Genomic DNA, 15,093 nt, shown 5'->3' on the forward strand with positions numbered 1-15,093 from the left:
ACTATGTAAAATATAAAAGAAAAATTGATGTGTTACAAATTATAACAAAGTATACTTATTGTACTTGAAAAACGTCAGAGAAATTCATTGAAGTATCATTTTTAGTAGATGCTATTTTTATTATACATTGCAAATAGTTTTTTTTTAAATTTATTAACAATTTTCATTAGTATTTGAATTATTTATCACCCACGTAAAAAAACATAAAATATGTTAAATAACTGAAAAAATAACTTTTTACAATGACATTAGATTTATTTTTCTGACTTCTTATCGAAAATCTAGTATACAGTCATGATACGTAAAAAGTACCCATATCATTTTATCCTAAAGTAATATCCGTACATGCATTCAAAAACATATTGCTGACTTATACTTAGGCTTGTGAATCTTTTCCGGCAAAATACTACAACGCAAACACACACATGGTTATTTACAAACTATCTCAACAGTTATATATTATACACTCTTAGGCTTGCTAAAATATTAGCTAAACATCTTCTAACATTTCACATACACAATTTACAAATACTTGGAATGATCTTCGACGATACATTTTAAGTTTTTCTCTATTAGATTCTGTACTAAAATTAAATGTTTACTTGAAAACAAGGCGGACATTAAAATGAAATTAACTATATGTGCAGCTTGTAAGATTCGCACTTACAGAATTTATTATAAAAAATTCTTGTAAAGAAAAAGATCTAACAAGATAAATTATATTTTTTTCCGAGTACGCGTAGACATAAATTTTCTTTATGGCAGTGACTTTCATGCGCTCGCTATGCATTTTTATTCAAAACGATGACAAATTATTTTCCTCTATTCCGATATATAAATATTTGTCAATAAAATTATTGTAAGTCAAAAAAAATAATGTTTGTATTTCTATTACAACTGTATGTCCAAAAAATAATGGACCAACGAGTTTTTTGTGTTCATTAATTAAATGATTTTAAGAATAAACTACTAGATAAGAATTGTGGCGTGTAGAGTAAAACGCGATTAAATTGTCACTAAACTTTAATGTTGTTGACTGTCATGTACAATTTGAAATGCCTATAACGTTTTATCAATACTGTGGGCTTAGTTAATTGCCAGGTAATGATATTTTTTTTATAGTTATTTTTAGGTAAATAAAAAATATCAAGAGTATAGAATTTCGTTTTACGATTGTTTTGCTCTGTAACTCTGTCAACATACACAGAGATGGTGAAATGCGGTCTCCGAGTAAATGGTTTGGAATACACAAATAGTCGCCCATGACACAAAAACGATCGTTTGGTCGTCATAAACGGCTTGTAATGTTTAAAAGTTCTTTCAGTCGTTTTAAAATTAGACGGACGGAGAGTTAAATGCGATTTTATAGCACCCGACAATATGAATGAAGCAAATATTTTTCGAAGAATACAAATTTAACCATCATTACTAAAGGCAATAAAAAATGTTAAGATTCGAACGCTATATTTTGTTGCGGTTTTTTAGGTTTTTCAAAGTAATAACTTTTCCAGAAAAAACTGATTAAATCAAATTTAGTATGCACAAAAAGCCAATAAACTCTTTTAGAACCTAATTAAATAGATGAAAAAAAATTTCAATAATGAAAAAATAGAATAATAGTGTCTAGTCAGCAAATATTTTTATGGATTTAACATATCAATAATANAAATTTCAATAATGAAAAAATAGAATAATAGTGTCTAGTCAGCAAATATTTTTATGGATTTAACATATTAACTGAATAGTTTTTTGCATTGTTATGATATCGAATAAATAAATATTAATATGACATCCGTAGAAATATAATTCTGATTACAGTATACATATGAATTTATTTTTGAGAAATTTCTAAACAAGAATATCTTACTTTTAATATAATTTCATTTTCAAAGTTGAACTATTACTAAATATTCATTAGAAACAGTAAAAAATGATACAATGACATTTATGTACCTAGACACTATGCAATGTCTTGTATTATTTACATAAAAATATTTAATGTTCACTGTATAATTTAAATTTTTAACGAAGAAAGTTCTTTGTACCCTAAAATGAAATTACTCAACAAACGTATTCTGTTGTAAATTTTATTGAAGTCCATAAAAGTCAATACTAATTTAACTAATAAAAAGTTTTATAACGTCTACAAAGTGTTAATATAATTTAAATTTTACTAAAATACATAATACTACGTGGCTTAAAAATAATAAGATCCAAAAAAAATTTAAAAAAAAATATTTTTTGATAAATACATTAAAAAAATATTTACAGATGTTTGGTAATTTGTAAATATCAAGTAGTTATACTCATTAAACATGTGAAAGAGGGCCACCACCCCTGTATCGTGTTAAGTTCGGGAAATAAAGAAGAGGATGAATATTTAATAAGGATGTAAAAGTGATCATTATTATATAACTATAGAATATTTTATTTTTAAAAAAACGTCAACTAAAAAATCATCTATTTTACATAAGAACCTTTTCACTTTAAGGTGACTAATGGGAAAATAAGTAATTATAAGATTATTATATACAATAATAAATTAAAGAAAAGAGATGAAAAACATACTGCTTGCGAATAAAAACATTTTTTAGTTTCGATAAATTCGCTGTATTATTATGTTTCAATTCTTACAAATTTATTATTGTCTTTGAATTTTGGTGTGACCTAAAAATAGCAAAATCAAAAACTGAAATTTCTTATCTCCAAAATTGGGAGTTTTCCGGTTGCCCACTTCAATTTTTATTTCAAATAAACATCATTACGGTATTTCTCACGAAATTCTAATACAAATTGAATGGTCACTCGATCATTTGTAAATTTTGCGCCCTCCCCTGAACTTAGGGTACAAAGTTGGAAACAAATTTCACTTTAGTGTGACCCATCAATTTGTATTAAAATTTTACTGGGAGTCCTGTAATGTAGTTTATTTTAAGTTTAAACGATTACAAAAAGAGAAAAATCGGAAAAACCCATAGATAATGTGATATGTTTTTAATTTCATGAGTATATTTCGTCTTTAATTATTTATTAATACTGAGGTTTATTATATTTATTTAAATGTTTGAAAAATACTGTTCACTAATAAATAGTCACTAATGAAGTTGCAAAAAATGTTAGATAAATTTAAAAATATAGATTATTTTTTATGTAATATAAATGCAAAAATTGCAGTAAAATAGAATAACCTCTTAATTAAAAAAAAAACCTGTATTATAAAACATTATTAATGCGTATCACTTTCTTAGATCATTTATTTTAGGTTTTTTAATATAAAAATTTAAGTAAACTACTCATATAAATTGAATTTCTGTTTTTTTATTTAATATAATTATGAACTAATTTCACTCATATTTGGGAAATATAAACGAATATGTTTAGCAAATTAATTTGACAGTTTAAAAAATTACATAAAAAAATAATGTATTATGTAAATACTTCCAATAACTTTATATTTAATAAATATCGAAAAAAATCTTTACCTAACCTTATAATCTAAAATTTTTTTTTTTCGGTTCATTTAAACTATTCAAAGAATTTTTATTCTCAATATACCTAAATAATAATCAATTTTTAATCAAATATTAAATAAATATATTAATTTAATTAAATTTTTGACAATTTATTAATATTATTATGTTTTTATTATAAGCTAACTTTTTTTATATGTAAATTTTTTATAATTTACAGTTTTTTCATAAAATATTTATATATAAATCTTATATATAATCGTTTATATATACTTTTGTTTTATGCTAATAATTTTAAAATAGACTGTGTTGTAAAACACATGTGACCATATAAACAATTTGTTAAGTTATTCCAATTGAATTGGTCTAACATTTCGGATATACCATATTTATAATTAATATTCTCTGATATGATTTCTCTATATTTTTGAATTTTGATTCTTAACTCCTTAATTATATTCAATACATATTTTTGATCTAAAATATTTTCTAATTTTATATAAAGCTCATTATATATATATTTTATTTTTTCGCATAAGTCGTTATTTAAATCCACTTTTATTCCATGTTTATCAAAAATCAAGTTTTTAATTTTTTGTATGTCGTTCAAATACTGGTTTATTATTATTCTTAGATTAGTTGATGTATGTTGATTAATACTCTCATTTACATCCAAACCATTTGAAATTTTTTTCTTCAAATCATTAAGTGCATAACTATATACATCCAAGTAAACAACTGCACTATGTCCTACTTCTTGAATCATTGATTTAATTACTAAGTTTGAAAACTGGAATAAAACTTCCATATCATTTTCAGATCTTATACAATCGTACCACTTTGATTTGTTGCATTTAGAAAATACCTATTCAAAAATTTAACTGTTTAAATCATAGTTGTTAAAACTATTTTGTTAATTTGGTTAACAATATACAGGGAAACATTTATATGAATATTAATTTAATGTAATTAATCTGTTTAAAAAATAGTGTTATTAGAGCAATTGTTATAGAATGTGTTATATCATACACTATAGTATATTAAAAAAAAATTATTAAAATATACTATATTTAAATACTTAATCAAAAATAGATAATAATAATAATAATAATACAAACATAAACCAATGTAAGAATATTTTAGCTTTGATGCGATGCTCGGAAGCTATTGTTTTTACTTTGATGTGTTTTTTTTTGTGACTGTTACCACTTTTACTCAGCTCTTACCAAACCGATTTCTTAAATGGGAGAAACTTCCAAAAAAAATACAAATTTAAAAATCCCTAATTTTTTCAATTTGTTTTACTTAAAACTGCCATAACAGTTTCAAAAAAGAACAAATCATTATAACTTTTTTTTTTATAGATGCTTGATGTATTTACTTATTATTTCTTATATTTTTTTTTATAAATCTGACCCTGTGGGTAGGTCCATAGGGGGAGATTTTTTCACTAAAAATTAGCTTTTTCAAATTAAAATTTGAAAGTTCCGGAAAGTCTGAAATTCTGAAAGTTTTAAATATTTATCTTAAATTTGGTTAATGTAATTTACTTTATTATAGTAAAAAAAAAATGTGGATTTTATTTTGTCTTCACGGTGAAAATGGCTACCAAATGCTATTTATGTGTGAAAATTCTCGATTTTATATTTTACATTTTTTACTTTAAAATGCTTTATAAAGCATAACTTAAAGTAAAGTTATAACTTTACGATGCTATGACTTATTGAAAAGTATATGGATCAACACAATTTTTTTATGAGAAATAAAATTTATATCTCTTTTTATTTGACATTCTTTATTTTAATCAGGATATTAATTAGGAAATATCAGATCATGTAGCTTTTGGAATAATCCACCAATTTTGTAAAATTAAATACTATCATATGATTTGTATCAAAACGGCTTTTGATAGTAATTTTAATCACTGTCAGATATCATTATACTTGATCCTACTATGCCATGTCACCACTGTGCCGCGACCCCCTTGTGTTGGGTATTTTTATTTTCTAAGCTACTTAAATATGTATATACCATTAAAAAATATAAAGTTAAATCACCTATTAGATATAAAAAATGTTCCTAAAAAGTATTATTATTAGGCGATGAATAAAAAAGTATATTTAACTAAGAAATAACTTTTTTCAATATTTTATTTATTTTGAGGGTAACGCGATTGTTTGTGTTGAACAGATCACATTGTATTCAGTAATATATAGAAATATATTAGTAATTTAGTGTATTTAAAATATATATGTGAAATACATGAAACATTTGTTTTAAAAGTATATTACTTGTTTATGTTCAAGATGAGTATAATTATTGTCAATGCGTTCTTTTAACGACTTTCCTGCATTGTAAATAACTTTTTTAAATTTTAAATTATGTGGATGAAACCACGAATTAGTAATTGAACAAAACCTGTCAGACAGTTGACTGATTTTTGTCTGCATTTGATAAATATTATGTAGTAGTTCTTCGTAAACTCCATTTTTATCGGATGGTCTAGGAATATTAGTTTTATCTTCGATTAATTGAAGTAATTTTTCATTCGTGTATGGTTTATCAACAGAAGCAGTAAAAATGTTTTCTAGATCACTAAAAAACAAATAAATTTTGAATAGTGTGCTATCGTACTGTATGTTAGTTCTGTAAATATACTCTAATAAACGGTGTCCATTATGTGATTTTAACGACAAAAGATTCACCCAATTGGTCATATTCACGTCCTTGTCGTCTGTTATACTCGAAATAATTATCAAATAAGCCAGTTGCGCGTATTTCTGTATAGTCGAACTGAACGTTTTGTGAACCTCACTTGCTATTCCGTGAATCATTTCGTCAGTAGTGTTATCGATATATTTCATACAGCTAACGATGTTATTACACTCTTTTGGTTTAATTTTGCTCAGATGAGTATTTAACGATATCAATTCTTGAGGTATCAAAGATTCCAGTGTAATTTCTTCCTGATAAGATTGTTTATTGATTCCTTGGAATAACTTTTCATTCATGCCGTTAACAGCTATTATAAATAAAATACAATAAAACAAAGTCATCTTAATTAAGTTTAAATTGTTAAATATCACTCTTTTACTTATAGTTACTTTAGTAAGTATTTTCCACGTCAATAGAAAACAGTAATTTATAGTGAGTATATTTCATAAAAATAACTTTGGTTGTATGCATATAATATAAATTTAAACTATTTAACATTATTCTATATTTATTTAAGGATTTTATTATACTTTAATGTTAATAATTTTACATTGTGTATATTTTTTAGTATAACTGTGATATTTTTTTAATTTCACGAGTATATTTCGTCTTTAATTATTTATTAATACTGAGGTTGATTACATTTAATTAAATGTTTGAAAAATACTGTTCACTATTAAATAGTCACTAATGAAGTTGCAAAAAATGTTAGATAAATTTAAAAATATAGATTATTTTTTATGAAATATAAATGCAAAAATTATAAGTAAAAAAATAACCTGTATGATAAAACATTATTAATGCGTATCACTTTCTTAGATCATTTATTTTAAGTTTTTAATTATAAAAATTTAAGTAAACTAATCTTATAAACTGAATTTCTGTTTTTTATTTAATATAATTATGAACTAATTTCACTCATATTTTAAATACTACCACATTTTAAAAAACAGTGCATCGAGAAAAAAATACCACAAGTTTATCCTCCCCCTATTAAAATCCTAAACGCACAATACGACTATTTTTGGCTTTATTTTTCTTATCTGTGTAATTTTTGATCAATTGGCTACGATAATCATCTACTCATCATAAAACAAAATTGTAATAACTTTAGTTTTTCTACTAGTTAACTAGTTAGTCTTTCTAGTTAAATTTCACGTAGACTTCATTTTTTTATATTTAAACGAAAATATTGATGAACCACAGAATATCTCATGACAATTTTTCTTTCTCAGCTCTCCCCTGTATTTTAGTTAAATTTTAAAATTAATATTTTTTTAAAAAAGACTTCCATTGTATTTATTTGTAAGAATTTAATGAAAGTTTAAACAATTTTTGTTTAATTTTTCGTTATAATAGTTTACATAATTTCCTTTAAATATGAATGTACTAATATGATTAGTTAAGCTATAAATAACAATTCTAAACTATAGTTTAGAAATTTGAATAAAAGTAATTTTTAGTGTTAATTAATTTAATAAATTACAATTAAAATAAGGATGAGATTAATTTATTGTATCAAATCTAATAAGTTTTTACACATATTTTTTATCATTTATTTTAGGTTTTTTAATATAAAAATTTAAGTAAACTACTCATATAAATTGAATTTCTGTTTTTTTATTTAATATAATTATGAACTAATTTCACTCATATTTTGAAAATATAAACGAATATGTTTAGCTAATTAATTTGACAGTTTAAAAAATTACATAAAAAAATAATGCATTATGTAAATACTTCTTAAATCTAAACATTTAACAAATATCGAAAAATATCTTCACCTAACCTTAAAATCTAAAATCTTTTTTTTTCGGTTCATTTAAACTATTCAATTAATTTTTATTCACTATATCCCTAAATAAAAATCAATTTTTAATCAAATATTAAATAAATATATAAATTAATTTAAATTTTTGACAATTTATTAATGTTATGTTTTTATTAGCTAACTTTTTTTATATTTAAATGTTTTATAAATTAATGTTTTTTCATAAAATATTCATATATAAATCATATGTATAATCGATTATTTTTACTTTTGTTTTATACCAATAATTCTAAAATAGACTGTGGTTTATAACACATTTGACCATCTAAACAATATGTCGAGTTATTCCAATTGATTTGGTCGATTATTTCAGATATATCATATTTATAATTAATATTTTCTGATATGATTTCCCTATATTTTTGAATTTTTTTTCTTAACTCCTTAATTATATTCAATACATATTTTTGATCTAAAATATTTTCTAATTTTATATAAAGCTCATTATATATATATTTTATTTTTTCGCATAAGTCGTTATTTAAATCCACTTCTATTCCATGTTTATCAAAAATCAAGTTTTTAATTTTTTGTATGTTGTTCAAATACTCGTGTATCATTATTCTTAGTTTTTTTGATGTATGTCGACTTATACTCTCATTTACATCCAAACCATTTGAAATTTTTTTCTTCAAATCATTAAGTATATAACTATATACATCCAAGTAAACAACTGCACTATGTCCTACTTCTTGAATCATTGATTTAATTACTAAGTTTGAAAACTGGAATAAAACTTCCATATCATTTTCAGATCTTATACAATCGTACCACTTTGATTTGTTGCATTTAGAAAATACCTATTCAAAAATTTAACTGTTTTAAATCATTGTTGTTAAAACTATTTTGTTATTTTGGTTAACAAAATCCAGGGAAACTTTTAAATGAATATTAATTTAATATAATTAATTTGTTTAAAAATAGTGTTATAAGAGCAACTGTTATAGAATGTGCCATACCATAAACTATAGTGTATTAAAAAAAAATTATTAAAATATACTTTATTTAAATACTTAATCAAAAATAGATAATAATTATAATACAAACATAAACACAATGTATGAATATTTTAGCTTCGATTCGAAGCTGAGAAGCTATTGCTTTTACTTTGACGTGTTTATTTTTGTGACTGTTACCACTCTTTCTCAGCTATCACCAAACCGATTTTTTTCAACGATATGTCAAAAGGTCACAAATATTATCTAATCGAAGACAGTACCCTGAAAAATTTTCCCTCGTTCCCCGTAAATGGGGGAACTTCCAATTTTACAATGTGCCTCTACCCCCCTGTGAAGGGTTTTTCTATTTTCTAAACTACTTTAATATGTATATGCCATTAAAAAATGTTAAGTTAAATCACCTATTAGATATAAAGAATGTTCAAAAAAGTATTACTATTAGGTGATGAATATAAAAGTATATTTAACAAAGAAAAATTTTTTTTTCAATATTTTTTTTTTATTTTGAAGGTAACTAGATTGTTTGTGAAGAATAGATCACATTGTATACAGTGAAATATAGAAATATATTAGTAATTTAGTGTATTTAAATGATATATGTGAAATAGATGAAACATTTATTTTAAAAGTATATTACTTGTTTATGTTCAAGATGAGTATAATTATTTTCAATACGTTCTTTTAACAATAATCCTGCATTGTGAATAACTTTTTTAAATTTTAAATTATTTGGATGAAACCACGAATTAGTAATTGAACAAAACCTGTCAGACAGTTGACTGATTTTTGTCTGCATTTGATGAATATTATTTAGTAGTTCTTTGTAAACTTCATTTTTGTCAGATGGTCTAGGAATTTTTGTTTTATCTTCGATTAATTGAAGTAATTTTTCATTCGTGTATGGTTTATCAACAGAAGCAGTAAAAATGTTTTCTAAATCACTAAAGAACAAATAATTGTTGAACAGTGCTTTGTCATATTTTATATTAGCTCTGTATATAAACTCTAACAAACAATGACCTTTATGTGCACTTAACGACAAAAGATTAATCCAATCAGTTACTTCTATATATTTGTTTTCTCTAATACTCGAAATAATTACCAAATAAGCCAATTGCGTGTATTTTTGCATAGTCGAACTGAACGTTTTGTGAACCTCACTTGCTATTCCGTGAATCATTTCGTCAGTAGTGTTATCGATATATTTCATACAGCTACCGATGTTATTACACTCTTTTGGTTTAATTTTGCTCAGATGAGTATTTAACCATATCAATTCTTGAGGTATCAAAGATTCCAGTGTAATTTCTTCCTGATAAGATTGTTTATTGATTCCTTGGAATAACTTTTCATTCATGCCGTTAACAGCTATTATAAATAAAATACAATAAAACAAAGTCATCTTAATTAAGTTTAAATTGTTAAATATCACTCTTTTACTTATAGTTACTTTAGTAAGTATTTTCCACGTCAATAGAAAACAGTAATTTATAGTGAGTATATTTCATAAAAATAACTTTGGTTGTATGCATATAATATAAATTTAAACTATTTAACATTATTCTATATTTATTTAAGGATTTTATTATACTTTAATGTTAATAATTTTACATTGTTAATATTTGAAATCAATTTACCACTAAAATAAAAAAAATTTTAGACGACTTTAATAGAAGCTATTTTAAAAAAAACCAGGACAGTGGTGACGTCACATACAGTGTAGATTTATACTGACAATGAGTCACTTCAACGCTTTGATGCAAATCTGTAGATAGTGTTTGGTGGATTATTCCTAAAATAAAATAAACTCCTATTTCTATCATTATTCCTAATTAGTAAATGCTTTATTAGTATATATCTATTAAAACAATTCAACGTAGTATGAAATTGATATTTAAAAATTTAGTATTGTTTTTTTTTTGTTTTTAAAAAATTATAAAGTAGTTGTTACTTTTATTGCAAACGTGTATAAAAATTTAAAAAAAAGCACAGGGTGGTCGCGGCACAGTGGTGACGTGGCATAGTTGGATTAAGTATAATAATATCTGACATTGATTAAAATAACTGTAAAAAAAAAAAACGCTTCGATGCAAATCTTTAGATAGTGTTTAATTTTAAAAAATTGGTGAATTATTCCAAAAGCTACATGATATGCTAGTTCCTTATTAATATCCTGATTAAAATAAAGTACGAAATTTTTTTTTTGCATAATAAAGTATATTACATTAGCTTTAATTTAAGATATATATAAAAGTGTCAGACCTTCCGGAACACTTTCAAAAGTTAAGTTGAAAAAATTAATTTTTTAAAAAAAAAGTTGTCATTTTAAATCCCCCTCTGTGGGCAGGTAAAAAGTCAGATTTATAAAAAAAATATACCAAAATTATAGGTAAAGACATCATGCATCTATAAAAAAATAATTATATTGATTTGGTTATTTTTAAAAAATTTATGGCAATTTTAAGTAAAAAAAGTTGAAAAAATTTCGAATATTAGCGTTCTTTATATTTGTAATTTTTTTGGAGGTTTTCCCCATTTACGGGGAACGAGGAATTTTTTTTCAATTTTTGTGGGTAATGTCTTCGACTAGATACGATTTGTGATCTTTTGACGTATCATTGAAAGAAATCGGTTCGGTGAGAGCTGAGAAAAAGTGGTAACAGACACAAATAAAAAAAAAAAAACACATCATAGTAAAACCAATACCTTCTCAGTTTCGCATCGAAGCTAAAACACAGAACTTTTATATAATAATTTGTTGTTAAATATGAATAAATGGTTTGCAAAAATTTTCATTTTAGTCAAAAATATACTTTTATCATTCAATTTTTCGTGTTAATTTCAAATCAAATTATATTTTTTCTATAACTAATAATTTTTATATTATTATAAATTAGTTAAATTTTGGTCTTTTAAAGTTGATTTTTTGAAAGTTTATATTAAAAAAAGTTTAAAAAAAAATTGTTACCATAACTTCAATTTTGAAATTTACATTATTCAATAGAAAATTTTATGAGAGTAAAAAAATGTTTTGTTAAGATTAATATGCAGTCAGAAAGTTATACAGTCCACTCCCTATATCTTTCTCTGCATAATCATAGACAATGAAACGAACGTTAACATGAAATCACTTGACGTTCCGTTCAAACAGTCAAGAAATTTTATAATTATTGTTTACTGTTTACTGTAAATTTATTAGAAAAGCTCAATATTTTTTCTCATTTTTATTGTAATAGATCACTTAAATAGAAATCATAGTAATCATTTCTAAGTAATTTTTAGCGTTTAAAAAGATTCTACAATTGATATATTCAGAAATTAATTAATTTCAATGATTTAATTTAACTAAAAGACCAATCAAAATATTGTTAAAAAATTTACTCAATTGAGCGTATTATAAAATTTAATTATAATTGTAAACATTTTTTGTTAAATTTAGGTGAAACTAAAAATCTTATTTTTAAATTTATGATATATTTAGCAACATGTTTCCAAAAAAATTGGAATATTATAAACTGTTAATTACACACACAAATAAAGTTAAATGATTAATATATTACCAAGTAAATTTAGTTTATTTAATAGTCGAGACCTATTATCATATCAAACTTAATTCGACAGCAAATACTTTAAAAACTTTAAAAATGGATGATTTTAATTGTCTATATGAAGAATGTGGGCTTAATAACACTTAATTCGTAAAGTGAACATTTTTACAATTTTTTGAGGGTAGTATTTTTAACTAGATAATAGTTGTAATTGTATGGCACCGAGTTCCTGGCAGTCTGTTGTTTTCTGTATTAATATTGTAGCTGCCACCTTTGCCTGTATTTGCCACTATGAACCATACATCATAACTTGCCTCACAATTTCATACTGAATTTAAAATCTATAATTAGTATTTATTCATATATTATATTTTAAAATCAAAGAACTGCTAATCAGAATACAATTAAAAAAATAAGAGTTGATGTTACTTTTGGAATAATCCACCAATTTCTCTAAATGAAACACTATCTACAGATTTGCATCGAAGCGTTTCTTATGATAGTGATTTTAATCACTGTCAGATATCATCTATACTTGTCCCATCTATGCCTCGTCCACACTGTGCCTCGACCCCACTGTGCTACCGTTTTTTTTAACAAAAACCACAATATTCTAGCCAGGCTTTTCTTTTTATTTTTTTTTTCAATAAATATATAAATATGTAAATGTAACCAATTCAAATTTTTTTTTTTTTTAAATACCTATTTAATTACCACACAATTATTCAATCTTGAAAACCTTTTTTTTTTTTTTTAATTGTTATATTCTAAACACTTTTGGCAATAGTAACAGACCAAGTACTACAGTATAATTATTTGTTGCTATATAATTAAGATTTTCAGTATATTAACAAAAGTAAAATGTATTTATTGATGGGTATGTTTCACCTAATTCCGCGCAAACTAATGCCTATTTCGGCTCTTTAGCTGCCATACACCTAGTCTATTTCGACTTTTTTTTTTTTTTTACATTTACCAAATTATTACCGAATTTCTTTCTTTTAATAACCCCAAAATCTCTACATTAGGACCTAAGGTTGTCACATCCTCTCATGTCCGGGCGCCAATGAAATGGTATTTAATTTATTTTACAAATTAAAAATTGGTTTTGATTACAATTCGTTAACATTAGAAGTATTTATTCGTTTCTGTATTAAACAATAATTTAAATTTATATAAATATTAATATATACAAAAATAAACATATTCATTTCTATGTACTATTTAGTATGTGTACGATTAGTGGTCGTTATATTTCTAACCTTAATTTCAGTTGTATTGGTGATGCAGTGTTCTTTGATGTAGGAGTTCAAATATAGTTGATATTCGTGCGTATATATTCACTGTTCTCTCAAACATAGTTTGTTGATATTTCCATTTAATTCATCATGAAATTCTTATTGTTACTTGTTAGTTTTTATTTAGAGAGGAAAAGAAAAAAACAATGTGTTCATTTTTTAAATAAAACAGATATCATAACGTATTACATTTCTTTTAAAACATAACCAACCAACTATTTTATCTTCTTATCACTTTGTTAGGCATGACAACATTTTTCCAGCGCCGCCACCACATAACGCGAATGCAAAAGTCCCACACGATGTTGCCGCATATTATACAATAATACGAGTAATCATACAATAATAGTACATTTACAACATTTCATCTAAACTGTACCATTACAACTCNTATATTTATTTAAGGATTTTATTATACTTTAATGTTAATAATTTTACATTGTGTATATTTTTTAGTATAACTGTGATATTTTTTTAATTTCACGAGTATATTTCGTCTTTAATTATTTATTAATACTGAGGTTGATTATATTTAATTAATAGTTTGAAAAATACTGTTCACTATTAAATAGTCACTAATGAAGTTGCAAAAAATGTTAGATAAATTTAAAAATATAGATTATTTTTTATGTAATAAAAAATATAGATTATTTTTTATGTAATATAAATTCAAAAATTGCAGTAAGATAGAATAACCTCTTAAGTAAAAAAATAACCTGTATTATAAAACATTATTAACGAAAATATTGATGTACCACAGAATATCTCATGACAATTTTTCTTTCTCAGCTCTCCCCTGTATTTTAGTTAAATTTTAATATTATATTTTTAAAAAAAAAACTTCAATTGTATTCATTTGTAAGAATTTAATGAAAGTTTAAACAATTTTTGTTTAATTTTTCGTTATAATAGTTTACATAATTTCCTTTAAATATGAATGTACTAATATGATTAGTTAAGCTATAAATAACAATTCTAAACTATAGTTTAGAAATTTGAATAAAAGTAATTTTTAGCGTTAATTAATTTAAAAAATTACTATTAAAATAAGGATGACATTAATTTATTGTATCAAATCTAATAAGTTTTTTCACATAACATTTTAAATTATATTTGGGAAATATAAACGAATATGTTTAGCTAATTAATTTGACAGTTTAAAAAATTACAAAGAAAATTAATTTATTATACAAATACTTCCAATAACTTTAAATTTAATAAATATCGAAAAAAATCTTTACCTTTACCTACCTAAAATCTTTTTTTTTTCGG

At 23.6% G+C, this 15,093-nt stretch overlaps 2 protein-coding genes across 28 annotated transcripts in view; one reads left to right on the forward strand and one right to left on the reverse strand.

Moving 5' to 3' along the window:
- The window catches only part of LOC126901804 (neuroligin-4, Y-linked-like), a 210,704-nt gene that overhangs the window by 27,718 nt on the left and 167,893 nt on the right, over positions 1 to 15,093 (forward strand). The window lies entirely within an intron of this gene.
- The window catches only part of LOC126901808 (uncharacterized), a 34,716-nt gene that overhangs the window by 9,010 nt on the left and 10,613 nt on the right, over positions 1 to 15,093 (reverse strand). For 2 of the 24 annotated variants that reach the window (XM_050678599.1, XM_050678598.1), the window contains exon 2: positions 5,762 to 6,280. The exons of 6 other annotated variants lie outside the window; for them this stretch is intronic. In XM_050678599.1, coding sequence (XP_050534556.1) covers positions 5,762 to 6,280 — 519 coding nt within the window. Of the gene's footprint in view, positions 1 to 3,694; positions 4,336 to 5,761; positions 6,281 to 8,034; positions 8,817 to 9,612; positions 10,489 to 15,093 lie in introns of those variants that run through there. 16 more of the 24 variants (XM_050678592.1, XM_050678605.1, XM_050678604.1 and 13 more) reach the window with 15 other exon arrangements.

The sequence above is a fragment of the Daktulosphaira vitifoliae genome, unplaced genomic scaffold (assembly GCF_025091365.1).
Source record: "Daktulosphaira vitifoliae isolate Bord-2020 unplaced genomic scaffold, ASM2509136v1 Scaffold_3, whole genome shotgun sequence".
NCBI classification, from domain to species: domain Eukaryota; kingdom Metazoa; phylum Arthropoda; class Insecta; order Hemiptera; family Phylloxeridae; genus Daktulosphaira; species Daktulosphaira vitifoliae.